The sequence below is a fragment of the Nycticebus coucang genome, chromosome 5 (assembly GCF_027406575.1).
Source record: "Nycticebus coucang isolate mNycCou1 chromosome 5, mNycCou1.pri, whole genome shotgun sequence".
NCBI classification, from domain to species: domain Eukaryota; kingdom Metazoa; phylum Chordata; class Mammalia; order Primates; family Lorisidae; genus Nycticebus; species Nycticebus coucang.
In genome coordinates this window covers 83608046-83622170 of record NC_069784.1, presented here as the reverse complement: position 1 = coordinate 83622170, position 14125 = coordinate 83608046, and the positions used below count along the sequence as shown (strand labels likewise).

The following is a 14125-nucleotide window of genomic DNA, read 5'->3' as shown; positions in this document are numbered from 1 at the left end:
ATTGGTTGAACTGAAGCCCAAGGAAATGATCTTTGCACGCGATTGGTTAGCGCCTGAAACCCATCCAGGCGGTGACGAGGGCGGGCGAGCAAGGAGATTGTCTGGAAGCGTCGGATTCTCTGTGGCTTTGGATCGCAAGCGGTGTCTGTCTGCCCAGCGAAGGGCTCCCAGCACACGGGTCTTGGGGGGCAGGGGGGTGCACCCTGCTTTTTTTTTAAGGGGAAGGGAGTGTAAAAGAGGGAGGAGAATGGACGGAATACGGACTTGAACACTAACTGCAGCATTTCTGATGTGAAGAGCAGAATAACAATTCCATATTTTTTCTGTAGTTGCTCTATTAGGTTAACTTCACTTTTTAATACCCAGTTTGAATGCTTTTAATTTTGAAACTAGCCTGTGCGTTAGGCAGAATTTCACCGAATTCAGGGGTGGGGGTTTGATCCGGTCCAAGTGCATTTTAATTGCGGCACTCAGGTCAACCACTGTTTACGATGGAATTTGTGAAGACATGTGTCCTTAGAAGAAGTGCACGTACTGCGGTTTGCTTCTGGAGAAGCAAACTTGTACAAATGCCTTCCGTTAGAAAAATTAGTACTACCTGTCCAAGGAGCACTGTCATGCCTGCTTGGGTTATAGATAAATATGGGAAGAATGAAGTGCTTCGATTCACTCAGAACATGATGATACCTATCATACATTATCCGAATGAAGTCATTATCAAAGTCCATGCTGCCAGTGTAAATCCTATAGATGTTAATATGAGAAGTAAGTTTTCAAAAGAAAATTTTCCTTACCCTTTTCTTAAAAAAAAAAAATCAATTTCATTAGGTATTCGCTTTTAAAAAGTAGTTTGACTAACCTTATTTAGTTAACACGAAGGAATCACTTAAGTTTTTTATAATACTTATGCAAATGTCAAATTTCCAAAAATTTTGAAATTGCAGTGGCCAGGATATACTTGAGTCTTTTACAAAATGTGTCCGTGCTTCCTTAACATGTAGACTGAGGCTTGAGAGTTTGTCTACAGTTGACTTTCTGGTGTACTTACCTGCCAATGTTTGTGATATTCTGAAATCCATCACAGGTTTCTTCATTATTTCAGAATTTGCATTTTTTTGTGATAATTCCTGTCCTCTTTGCTCACCCGTTATTGAGAGCTTGCTTTATTGGTCCACTAGACAAAGCAACTGAACAGGACTCCAGAATATGGATAGTACTTTCCTCATTTCTGCTATTGCATTCTCCCCTCAATAAAATACATTTTCCTGTTATGCCACATTCCAAAGGGGAATAATAACTTTTGCTGGAGGATATTGGCAAAGCTTGGAGAGCCCTGTATTTCTTAAATATGTATTATTTATAGTGCTGAAAATACTAGTATTTGTGAATGGCTTTAACTTTGTAAAATAATGTGAAAAATATTTTCAGTCTTGCTTATGGGAACTCAAGTATGTTCTGAAGAAATAAAAAAGCATCTTTAGGATGATTAACCTCAGGGTTAACCACAGGTCAACTAACCTCAGTGATTTAAGCATGCTGCCATACGCGTTTTAACCATGGGTCAGTGTTCTGCAGGGTTTTGTGTAGATGTACAATTATTTTTCACCAGTTTCCTGGATAACACTTCTCATCTGTGACCTATGTGTGATGAATTTAATTTCTTTGTTCCTATATGTATCTAATTACTAGATTAAGATTAATAATAGAATATGCTGGGTGTGGTGGCTCACACCTGTAGCCTTAGCACTCTGGGATGCCAAGGCTAGTGGATTGCCTGAGCTCAGGAGTTCCAGACCAGCCTGAGCAAGAGCTAGACCCTGTCCTAAAAAGCCCAGAGGGCGCCTGTAGTCTCAGCTACTTGGGAGGCTAAGGCAAGAAGATCACTTGAGCCCAAGAGTTTGAGTTTGCTGTGACTCCATGACACTCTATGGAGGGTGACAAAACAAGACTCTGTCTAAAAAAATAATAGAATGAACCATGTTGAGAACTTTATAGAGAAGTTTAAAAATATAGAGATTGTGACTTTGTTTCTTCTCTCTTTTTTTTTTTTTCCCAGGAGTGGTATGGTAGATGAGGGTAGCACTTCTGGAATTTTTTGGTTTGAAGATCTTTTCACATTCTTAAAAATTATTTGGCTTTTGTTTATGTAAGCTATAGTTATCAATATTTACTTTATCAGAACATAGAGCAAAGTTTAAAATATTTAAAAATACAGTAAGCCTCCTGTGTTAACATTACAAAATTATAATTAAAAATGTAGAATGACGGGCGGCGCCTGTGGCTCAGTGAGTAGGGCGCCGGCTCCATATGCCGCGGGTGGCGGGTTCAAACCCAGCCCCGACCAAACTGCAACAAAAAATAGCCGGATGTTGTGGCGGGCGCCTGTGGTCCCAGCTGCTTGGGAGGCTGAGGCAAGAGAATCATGTAAGCCCAAGAGTTGGAGGTTGCTGTGAGCTGTGTGACGCCATGGCACTCTACCGAGGGCAGTAAAGTGAGACTCTGTCTCTACAAAAAAAAAAAAAAAAAGTGTAGAATGACATAAAAATAATGACTGGGTGGCAAGTGAAGTGCTAAAACAGGTACTAATAGAGCCTGGGGTCTACTTTCAAAGAGCTTACAATGAAAAATATTTTCTAAAAGAAGCAAAAAAAGTGAGAAGATAAGCATTGTTTTATATTTTTAGATCTTTCTTTGTCTTTATCTTGTTTAATAAGAAAAACTGGATTTTCTTGTGTATTTCTGTATTCAGTCTATTGCATTACGTCATTTGAAATAATGAAGAAAAGCCAGCCTATACAGATTGTTGGAAGATTTCAAAGACCTAGTAAGAAAAAAGGAGTGTAAATGTCTCATTAAGAATTTTATACTGATTGTAGCTTGGCGCCTGTAGCTTAAGCGGCTTAGGCACCAGCCACATACACCAGAGCTGGCGGGTTCAAATCCAGCCTGGGCCTGCCAAACAACAATGACAACTACCACCAAAAAATAGCCGGGCATTGTGGTGGGCGCCTGTAGTCCCAGCTACTTGGGAGGCTGAGGCAAGAGAATCACTTAAGCCCAGGAGTTGGAGATTGCTGTGAGCTGTGATGCCATGGCACTCTCCCCAGGGTGATAGCTTGAGGCTCTGTCTCAAAAAAAAAAATTTTTATACAGATCATATGTTGAGGCAGCAATATTTTAAAAATACCAAATAAAATATTACTAAAATCAATTTCACAGAATGGGCACCCATAGCTCAGTGGTTAGGGTGCCAGCCGCATGTGCCGAGGCTGATGGGTTCTAACCCTGGTCCAGGCCTGCTAAACAAAAAAACAAACAACAAGAACAAAAATAGCTGGACACTGTGGTGGGTGCCATAGCCCTAGCTACTAGGGAGGCTGAGGCAAGACAATCACTTGAGCCCAAGAGTTTGAGGTTACTGTGAGCTGTGATGTCATAGGACTACTGAGCATGACAAAGTAAGACTGTCTCAAATAAATAAAATTAATTTCATTCTTTACCTTTTTTGTGGATAGTAGAACGTTTTAAATTACATATGTGACTTGCATAACATTTTTATTAGATAACACCCATATAGACTAATAGAATAACTTATAAATTTGGGGGGCAAGAGGTTTGAACAAAGACTTTTGTAGTTAAAATGGCTGGGAACTTCTATTAAGAATGATTTGAAATGACTTTACTCTGATTGCCTCATGAAATCCACTTTGTATTCTTTTTGTTTTGAAGTAGTAATTGCTACTACTGGTTAGCTATATTGCTTTACTTTACTCTTTTTACATTGGGCTTGAAGGTAATTTAGTTTTTACAAGATACGTCTTTAAGTGGTAGGCTTTACTCTGGTCAATATGCTTTGTCATGTCTTTGAATTCTAAGCTCATTGAAGATAGATCCCGTGATTCATTAACCTGTTTCAGTATTTCCAGTGTGTAGTGGTCATTCAGTCATTGTTTTTATCCATTTCATATTTTCATTCTGACTTAAGATTGCAAACTTAAATTAACAGTATTTAATCTATGAGTAATTTTTACATTTTGTCTTCATTTAGATCTGTTAACGTTTCCTTTCTTTAAATGCACATGCACAATTTGTGTTATGTATGTTTCATTTCATGGCTGTATCTGGACTTTTCTTGGCTGCTATTAAATATTAAGTAATGTTTTGGGCGGCGCCTGTGGCTCAGTCGGTAAGGCGCCGGCCCCATATACCAAGGGTGGCGGGTTCAAACCCGGCCCCGGCTGAACTGCAACCAAAAAATAGCCGGGCGTTGTGGCGGGCGCCTGTAGTCCCAGCTACTCGGGAGGCTGAGGCAAGAGAATCACTTAAGCCCAGGAGTTGGAGGTTGCTGTGAGCTGTGTGAGGCCATGGCACTCTACCGAGGGCCATAAAGTGAGACTCTGTCTCTACAAAAAAAAAAAAAAAGAATTAAAAAAATAAAATAAAATAAATATTAAGTAATGTTTTGTTTATTTATTTATTTATTTGCAGTTTTTGGCCGGGGCTGGGTTTGAACCCTCCACCTCCAGCTGTGTACATTAGTGCAATCAAGGGGTACAATGTGCTGGTTTCATATACAATCTGAAATATTGAGAATGTATTATTATTGTTACAGAAAATATCTGAAATAATAGCTTGGGGAAAGAAAATAACAAGTATAAGATTGTGAACTGTAGGAAGCAGTTATTTCCTTTAATGAGAAAACAAGAGACATGTCTAGTTTGAAAGATGAAGGCCAGCCATTTTTCTGGAGATGACCCCTATTGTTGTGCATAAAATAATAGATATGGATAATTTAAAAAATACAGCCAACAGCATCATACCAACAAAGGTTAGTTTCTTTAGATGGGATTAAAGTCTTTAGTGACAGATTCCGGATTTTCTGAACTGGCAAAACTCTTAACAAGTCAAAGTGGCAACTTTGTTAATGGCACAGAACTTTTAAGGGCCCCATTCATTTGTGTCACCAAGAAGGTTCTCAGTTACTGTCTACCAGCTAGCTGCATTCTGGATTTGGGGTTAGTTTAGATAGCACTTCAGGGCTACTGAGTAAGGCCTACTCAGTTGGTTCATTAACATATCAAGGTGACCAAAAAACCTGGAAAACAACTTTGAGTTGCAGGCTCTGTACTCAAAGAGGACTGAAGCCTTTTTGCAGCTCTGAAACAGAAGCTAAAATTTGATGTGGCTAAATTCCCACTTCTGTTGCTCAAACCACAGAGATTTCAGTGAATAATTGTTTAGTTATATTTTAATAGCAGAAAAGGAATATGAGACAGGAAAAATGAAGCATGTGACTTTTGTGAGTGTTGCATGTGAAGTTGTTTTTTCCGTGACAGAATGCAGTCTTGACTGGCCAGATGGCAAGTGTGTAATGTTGGCATGACGGCCATCAGCCCAGATTTTTCTGGGACTTTCCCAAATTTCAAATACTTTCTCTCACGTGTTCTGGATTTTTATTTGAAAAACAGCTTCTGCAAACTACCCACCTATAGCATCTCTCTCTCTGTCTGCCGCCTTCACTCCTACTGTGTGGATTAACTGTCCTTGCTCCTACCTAAGGCCAAGCTCCACTTGGGTTCTCCATCCCATCTTTCTCACGCTGAGCTATCTTTCCAGCAAGGCTCTCCTGCATCATCCATCTTTTCTACGAGATCATTCCAATTAGCATATAAATTTATTGTTATTTCTCCCCTCTTAAAAAAAGGCCCTTCAAAAATCGTCTGTTCATCTCAGTTGTCTCCTCCAGCTACTGCTCCATTTTCCTCTTCCCCTTTATAGCAAAACTTTTTGTAAGAGGTTCATGTTCATCTCAGTTGTCTCTTCCAGCTACTGCTCCATTTTCCTCTTCCCCTTTATAGCAAAACTGTTCGTAAGAGGTTCATCTCACAGTCTCCCATTCCTTGCTTCCTATTGTTCCCTTGTTCCACACTGTTCCTAGGAAGGTTCCCAAAGATCTGTGTATTGTTGGATCCAATCTTACTTGTTTGCTTGTTTTAAAACATCTTAATAGATTTTGACCTTATTCAAAAACCTGCTTCCCTGTCAGCAACATTTGACTTCTTTAAATCATCTTCATCACCTGGCCTTAGGAGCGCCTGTCAGTTCACTGGGAAGCCTGCCGTCTAAGGCTCCTTTGCTGGTTTCTCCTCATCCTTGAGATCTAAGGTTCTACTGCTGGCAGGAGTGGGAGAGAGGCAGGGGGACTGGCAGAGGGATTTAGTGAGTCTGTAGCATACGTTGTGGGGCAAGGAGAGCTATATGGCACCAGAGAAATAGGGCAATCTCGCATAGCAGAAATGTGCTCTTCAGAAAAATGTCAAACAGAAGAGCATAACAGATAATTTGTGTCTTAGAAAAGACATTTTATATGTTGAACCTGTGTAATAAATTATTTCAGAGAATTCTAGATAGAGCAGCCAATTTTTTGAACAAAAAAATTATGATTAGAAGAATGTTTTCTGCTTTATTGACATGATATTTATTTAAATATTCTTAAAATAAGATAAAACAGTTAACATGATTTAATACATGCAGCCAAGAGGCCCTTTCTCAGGAATTTATGTACTTATTCCAAAGACAGTATCTAAGAATATATTTTTAGGAGATAGGGGACTATTACTCATGGACTAATATCAGTATTAAGTACTTTATATACATGCTTTATTTGTCAACTTTAAATAGCTTTAACAAGATGTGGCACCAAACTTTGTAGTTTAAAATGATCATAAATGAATAAGTCAATTATGACACTGCCTTCAAAGAACAGTAAAACTGTAAAAAAGACATTAAAAGTTCTGAAGACAATTTCGAACTTCAAAAATATTTTGAGTGAGCAATAGTGGCTTCGGTTTTGATAAATGAATATGATTTTTAAAGTAATTTTTAAAAGGAATAATACTCATCATTTTTATGCCTGCCTGTGTAATGACAAAAAAATTATAAGATTAATTACTTTATCATCTGCATATTGAGGGTATAAAATTATACCTGGCTTATGGTCCTGTAATAGTTTTAAAAACATTCCATTTTTTCTTCTGGAGGAAAGAGACAGATTGCTATTTTTCAGGTGGTTATGGAGCTACAGCTTTAAATATGAAGCGTGATCCTTTACATATTAAAACCAGCGGAGAAGAGTTTCCACTGACTCTGGGTCGGGATGTCTCTGGTGTGGTGATGGAATGTGGGCTTGACGTGAAGTACTTCAAGCCTGGAGATGAGGTATGTTAGGAAAAGCCACTGTTTTCTAAGTGTGCAGATTTCATTCTGTTTCTTTTGGAAGTGTATTCTATGCCGTTGACCTTTTTTCTTTTCAACAAATACGCTGAGCTTAGGCCGGAACCCTCATTTTCTTGGTTCTGTTATTACATTTTTCACAAACAATTCCAAAATAGCTTGATGGTATTATACTTGAGTTTTCTAAATTTAGTGCTTAAGACTTGCAAGACTTTCAAATATATAGGATTGGGATTTTTTTTTTTCTTGAAAGATCTTTTTTTAAAAAATTGGTGAAAGAGCCTTAAAATGACAGTTTCTACCTCATGGTTCGGGTGGCTTTACAATAGTTAAAGTTTGGTATAATCACTTGTCACTTTGAACCTTTGTACCAAGACATTATAGTGAGCTCAAAATAACAGCTAATGCTGTTCTGATTGCTTTTTGTAAAATAACTTAGTTAATCCTCCTGTGGAAGGTTAACAGGTCCAGTTTACAGATGAGGAAGCCAAGCTATAAAAAAGTCCCACAGCTAATAAGTGGTGGAGCCAGCAGGATTAAGGCTTCAGAGATTAAGGTTTTTCTGGTACTCTGAGTAGTCAATAAATGGCAGCAGGATATACTGGATCTGCTTCCAGTATGTTTGACTTGATAAATCCAGAATCGTACCAAGTAATTACATTTATACCACGTGACAATAGTCCTTTTGGTTGGTATGTTAGTGACTTGTGCTTTTTTCCAAGGGTGGGGTATGTATTAGGGTGCTTATCTTTATTGGTCGGAAAACATCCGTGTCTCTAATGTGTTGTGTGTGTGTGTTTCAGGTCTGGGCTGCAGTTCCTCCTTGGAAACAAGGCACTCTCTCAGAGTTTGTTGTAGTCAGTGGGAATGAGGTAACTCACCAACCCTGCTGAAATGCCTTTTGAAAAAAGACCTGCAAATAGGCGGCACCTGTGGCTCAGCGGGTAGGGTGCCGGCCCCATATACTGAGGGTGATGGGTTCGAACCCGGCCCTGGCCAAACTGCAACCAAAAAGATAGCCGGGCATTGTGGCGGGTCCCTGTACTCCCAGCTACTCGGGAGGCTGAGGCAAGAGAATCATCTAAGCCCGGGAGTAGGAGGTTGATGTGAGCTGTGATTCCACAACACTCTACCAAGGGTGATAAAAGTGAAACTCTGTCTCTAAAAATAAAAAAAATAATAAAAATTAAAAAGACTGACAGATATCTCTGAAGTAGCTGGTTGTTTTCAGATCAAGTTCATCTTTGCTGGGCAGTTTTGAAAGTGCTGAGGTAGAGAATGGGAATTTTTGAGTGATTAAAAAGTATTTGATTTAATAACCCTGCCTGCTAAACTAGTTATCTTTGTCTCATGGAGTGGGGATTTGGAATGAGATTGAGAACCCTGCTGTGATTCTTGGTATTGCCCAGTATAAACAGTTGAAACTAGATGTTTCCAGTGGAAAGTATGGATTAGTCATCAGTGGAGGCAAGGAAGTATCAAGCTGTTCTGAATTACTCTAAAAACAGAAGTTGATGACATTGACTACAAAAGGGAAGGCAGGAAGAGGAAAGGGGTGTTACTGAGATTGGACAAAGCTAGAAGGATTACCTCCCAGAAAATGGGAGTAAAGAAAATAACTGATCTTAAATTATGAGGGTTCAAGGTTTATTTGGATTTATTTCTGGATATTGTCAGGACTGATGGGATTATTTGGTGTGGTCTTTTTATAAACAGATAATATAGCCTACAAAACATTACTGAAACTTCGTGAGGCAGGTAGAGCTATTTTGAGAATATTCCTTAGCAATAATCTTGGAGTAGGGTATTCAGTAAACAGTGAGCCTGGAAGAATTTTATAGATTTATCTATGAATACATAGTCGACACTTGAACAAGCTCTGCACAGTGGAAAATCTGTGTAAAACTTTTGACTCTCCCAAAACTTAACTACTGGTAGCCCACCGTTGATGGGAAGTCTTACCAGTAACATAGTCAGTTAACACATATTTTGTATGGTATAGATATCCTCTACTATATTCTTACAATACAGCAAGCTAGAGAACAGAAAATTGAGAAAATCGTATGGGAGGGAAAAATACATCTATTGTTTATGAAATGGACCGTCATAAAGGTCTTCATCCTCATAGTCTTTGTGTTGAGTAGGGAGAGGAGCAGTTAGTCTCACCGTCTCAGGTGGCCCAGGCAGAGGAAAATCCACTTAGGAGTGGACTGCACGGTTCCAATTTATGTCATTCAAGGATCAACTGTAGTTGAATTCCAGTGAAGGTAAATGTATTACTTGTGTTCATACGTTTGAAAGCCATTGCTTATTTTTGACTGTTATCTTTAAATCTAGGTCTCTCACAAGCCCAAAACACTTACTCATCCTCAAGCTGCCTCTATGCCATATGTGGCTCTCACAGCCTGGTCTGCCATAAACAAGGTTGGCGGCCTGAATGATAAGAATTGCAAAGGAAAACGGTAAGTGTGTCAGTGGCGGCACCTAAATCTCCCTTCTTTCCTTCTGTAAGTTCTTTGCAGTCGTTTGTCGGAGCATTGAGATCGGGATCATTTACATCAGCCGAGTTTGTGCTGACATTTGAAAATAATTTCCAAAGAAATTGTGTCAGTTTGCACTTTTGTAACCTTATTCTGTTGATTCTGGGAATTTTTAAACTGAGATGTGATAGGTAGCCTATAGGAGTCTGAACCTTCTAAAATAATACAAGATTTATGCATGTTAATCTGGAAAGGAGATCCAGAGGGTTTTGTTTGTTTTTTGGTTTGTTTTTTGTCCTTGGTAGAGTGCGGTGGTGTCATAGCTCACAGCAGCCTCAAACTCTAGGGCTCAAGTAATTCTCTTGTCTCAGCCTTCCAAGTAGCTGGGACTATAGGTGCCTGCCATAATGCCTGGCTATTTTTAGAGATGGGGTCTTGCTCTTGCTCAGGCTGGTCTTGAACCCATGAGCTCAGGCAGTCCACCCACCTCAGCCTCCCAGAGTGCTAGGATTATGGGCGTGAACCACTGTGCCTAGCCTAAGATCCATAGTTTTTATCAGATTCCTAAAAAAGTTAGGAATCACCTCATTCACTTTCTAAAGAATGATGTCTAAGCAAAGGTGTTCTTTCCTTCCCCTACCAAGAGTTGCTTTCACACTTGTGTATTTCTGTGAAAGCCAGATATAAAGGAACTGCAAGACCCAGTTGAATATCCTTGAGTTCTCTTAGGCTCATGCTTAATACACATGTATCCTTTAGGTCAATTCTGGTTCTCCACTGCCTTGACTGTATGCTTATTTGAATTAGCAATAACGTAGTGACTAGAAATGTCTCAGTTGTACTTGAGTTCACTTTCCAGATTCTGCCACTTTATAGCTTGGTTACCAATTCAGTTGCTTTTTTTTAAATGAGTTTCAAGGGTTAAATGAAATAGCACACATAAAACACATAATAGCACACAGGTTATGGCACGTGGGAGACAGTTGTTAATGAGATGATTATAATGTTCTTTGTTTTTTAGAAAGCTGACATCATAGAAAACACTGATTTTGTTTTTTGGTGAGAAAACTAGGTGCTAAGAACCATTTAATAATTCTAAGCAAAGAGAGAACTGTGGGTCAAATCATAATAAATTGAAATACCTTTTTTTTATTACTGAGGATTGTGTAGGTGAAATTACTAAAATCTATTATTCTCTATTTCTGTTGTGAAACATTGTATTTTACATTTAATGTGTTGGATGATAGAACATTGAATTTAATAAAAGTTTAATAGCTATATTTAGGGTGTTCCCTTTGCCTTAGAATTCAAGGCAAATATTTATTCTAAAGGTCAACCTTGTTTATTTTTTAAGCTACTGTGGCTTACCTTTCTTGAAGTTGCCATTTTGGTGAAACACTCTGTTTAAAATTAAATTAGTTTTGACTATATAGATTTTTCTTTTTTCTTTTCTTTCTTTCTTTTTTTTTTTGAGACATAATCTTCCTCTGTCACACTGGGTAGAGTGCCCTGGCATCAGAGACCACAGCAACCTCAAACTCTTGGGCTCCAGTGATCCTCTTGCCTCAGCCTCCTGAGTAGCTGGGACTACAGGTAGCCGCCACAACACCTGGCTCAGTTTTGCTCAGGCTGGTCTCAAATTCATGAGCTCAAGCAGTCCACCCACCTCGGCTTCCCTGACTGCTAGGATTACAGGTGTGAAGCACCGCACATAAATTTTTCTAATGGTTTGTTTTAGTTAATCTCGCAAAAATTTTATATATTTAGACATTATTGTTGTAGGCTTGGCATCAACATTAATGTTTTATTGTGCTGTTTTGGTTTTTCCTTTAAAAACATCAGCGTTTCTATACCTGCATCATTATATGTGCGCTGTGGTTAGAGAGCTTTGAATCCTCTTGCTGGTTCAGGGGTCTCTAAGTGTACCGTAGAAAACAATTAAAAGATAAAGATCTTCCTTCTCTTTTTAGATACATAGGTGTGAACCTCCAGTTTATTGTTGGCTTTGTGGGTAATTCTTCGGTACTCCATTGTCTTCTGTTTAAGCAATAATAGCGCAGAACCAGGAAATTAGAGCTGCGGGCTCTTCTCTTCTGTCTGCCATTAACTAACCAGGTGACCATAATAGGCTGTGTGTTTAGGGTCTCTTTGCAGTTTCCTCTGTGTTACTGAGCGTAGTACAGGGTGGGTTGTGAGGAAAGCTTTGAGAAATAAAAAATCTTATAGATTACAGGGTGATGATAAGTTGAGTTGGTTTTATTCATTGATTTAGCCACATGGTGACTGAACTGTAATGAAATCCATTGAAAAGAGCCTGAAAATTCTCATCACAGACTTCTGCCACATTCCCGTGTGCTAAGTGCCCTGTAGGATGCATTTGTCCTGAGCCTTGGTGAGACCTCAGTGTTTTAGTCCCTTCAGGCTGATGTAATAAAATACCATGAACTGCTGGCTTATACAAAACAGAAATTTATTTTTTACAGTTGCAGAGGCTAGGAAGTCCATGGTACCGATAGACTGTCTGGTGAGGGCCAACTTTCTGGTTCATAGACTGTGCCTTTGTGATTGTTTTCACATGATGGAAGGGGCAAGGATCTCTCTGGGGTCTCTTATATGTAAGCACTAACCCCATTCATGGAGGCTCTACACATGACCTGATCACCTCCCCACCTCCTAATACCGTCACCTTAGGGGTTAGGATTTTAACATATAAATTTTGGCAGGATACAGACATAAAAAACATTCAGAACATAGCACTTGGAGTTCTCAGAAATTTCAGTTTATTGAAATTCCTGCACATGGATTATAGCTGTGGCCTACCTCTCCAACTACATATTTGTGAGAATCACAGAAATGTGAGCACTTTAAAATATTGTAAAAATATTTGCAATGACATTTGTATGTAATGAGATTTTATTGTACTTAAAGTTAGAGGTCCCAGTGTCCAAAGTGGATTTTTTAAAATTTGACCATTATGCTTGATGGGGCATATTTTGGCTTCCCTAAGGAATAATTAATCTTTTTTGTAAGTTATTGGCATTAAGGTATGTTTTAGGTTACACAAAGCAGGTCAGTGTTTGTTATCAGAGACTAACAGTCTGCTTTTTTCCCTAACCAGTTAATTGAAAAAAAACTCCAACAGCTTGGCGCCCATAGCACAGTGGTTACCGTGCCAGCCATATACACCGAGGGTGGAGGGTTTGAACTCAGCCCAGGCCAGCTAAACAACAATGACAACTGCAGGGCGGCGCCTGTGGCTCAGCGGGTAGGGCGCCGGCTCCATATGCCAAGGGTGGCGGGTTCAAACCCAGCCCTGGCCAAACTGCAACAAAAAAATAGCCGGGCATTGTGGCAGGTGCCTGTAGTCCCAGCTACTTGGGAAGCTGAGTCAAGAGAATCGCCTAAGCCCAAGGATTTGGAGGTTGCTGTGAGCTGTGTGATGCCACGGCACTCTACCGAGGGTGATAAGGTGAGACTCTTGTCTCTACAAAAAAAAAAAAAAAAAATGACAACTGCAACAAAAAATAGAAGGGTGTTGTGGCAGGTGCCTGTAGTCCCAGCTACTTGGGAGGCTGAGGCAAGAGAATCGGTTAAGCCCAGGAGTTTGAGGTTGTTGTCAGCTGTGACAGCACTCTACCGAGGGCGACATAGTGAGACTCTGTCTCAAAAAAAAAAAAAAGGAATGTTAAGGCCCATAGTTCAGTGAGTACTCAGTGAGTAGGGCACCGGCCACATTCCACTGAGGCTGGTGGAATGGAACCCAGCTCAGGCCTGCTAAACAACAATGACAATTGCAACAAAAAATAGCAGGGCATTGTGGCAGGTGCCTGTAGTCCCAGCTACTAGGGAGGCTGAGGCCAGAGAATTGCTTAAGCCCAAGAGTTTGAGGTTGCTGTGAGCTGTGACAACATGGCACTCTACTGAGGGAGACATAATGAGACTCTGTCTCAAAAAAAAAAAAACAACAACAAAAAAACAAAACAAAGAAACCCTAACAATTGCAAAAACATCTATTAGTACCTTGGAAGGTTTTATAGGATTTTTATAACAAACAGGGTTTTTGAAATTAGGACAGAGGTTTCTAAGGGTTCGATGGTATTTATGTTTTCCTTTTTTTTTTTTTTTTGTGGTTTTTGGCCGGGGCTGAGTTTGAACCTACCACCTCCGGCATATGGGACTGGCGCCCTACTCCTTGAGCCACAGGTGCCACCCTATTTACGTTTTTCTTTGTAAATTATGTAAAATTACACTTCTGCAACAAGCATCAGCCAACCACGGAGATTATTTAATCTTGATGTCATGTAATATTGTCCTTTTGTCAATATATTGCTATCACTAGAAAATGTCAAGTGGAATTATTTCCTTGTTATCAGCCCATCCATAGTTTCTTTATGTCTTATTCAGTGGGAACA

General features: G+C 39.5%; 1 protein-coding gene across 3 annotated transcripts in view; it reads left to right on the top strand.

Moving 5' to 3' along the window:
• The first annotated feature begins 54 nt into the window (after positions 1–54).
• RTN4IP1 (reticulon 4 interacting protein 1) overlaps positions 55–14125 on the top strand; it is a 57303-nt gene continuing 43232 nt past the window's right edge. The window contains exons 1-4 of one of the 3 annotated variants that reach the window (XM_053590636.1): positions 55–765; positions 7067–7218; positions 8037–8105; positions 9571–9695. In XM_053590636.1, the coding sequence (XP_053446611.1) occupies positions 492–765; positions 7067–7218; positions 8037–8105; positions 9571–9695 (620 nt within the window). In that variant the 5' untranslated portion in view covers positions 55–491. The remainder of the gene's footprint in view (positions 766–7066; positions 7219–8036; positions 8106–9570; positions 9696–14125) is intronic. The other 2 variants (XM_053590634.1, XM_053590635.1) reach the window with 2 other exon arrangements.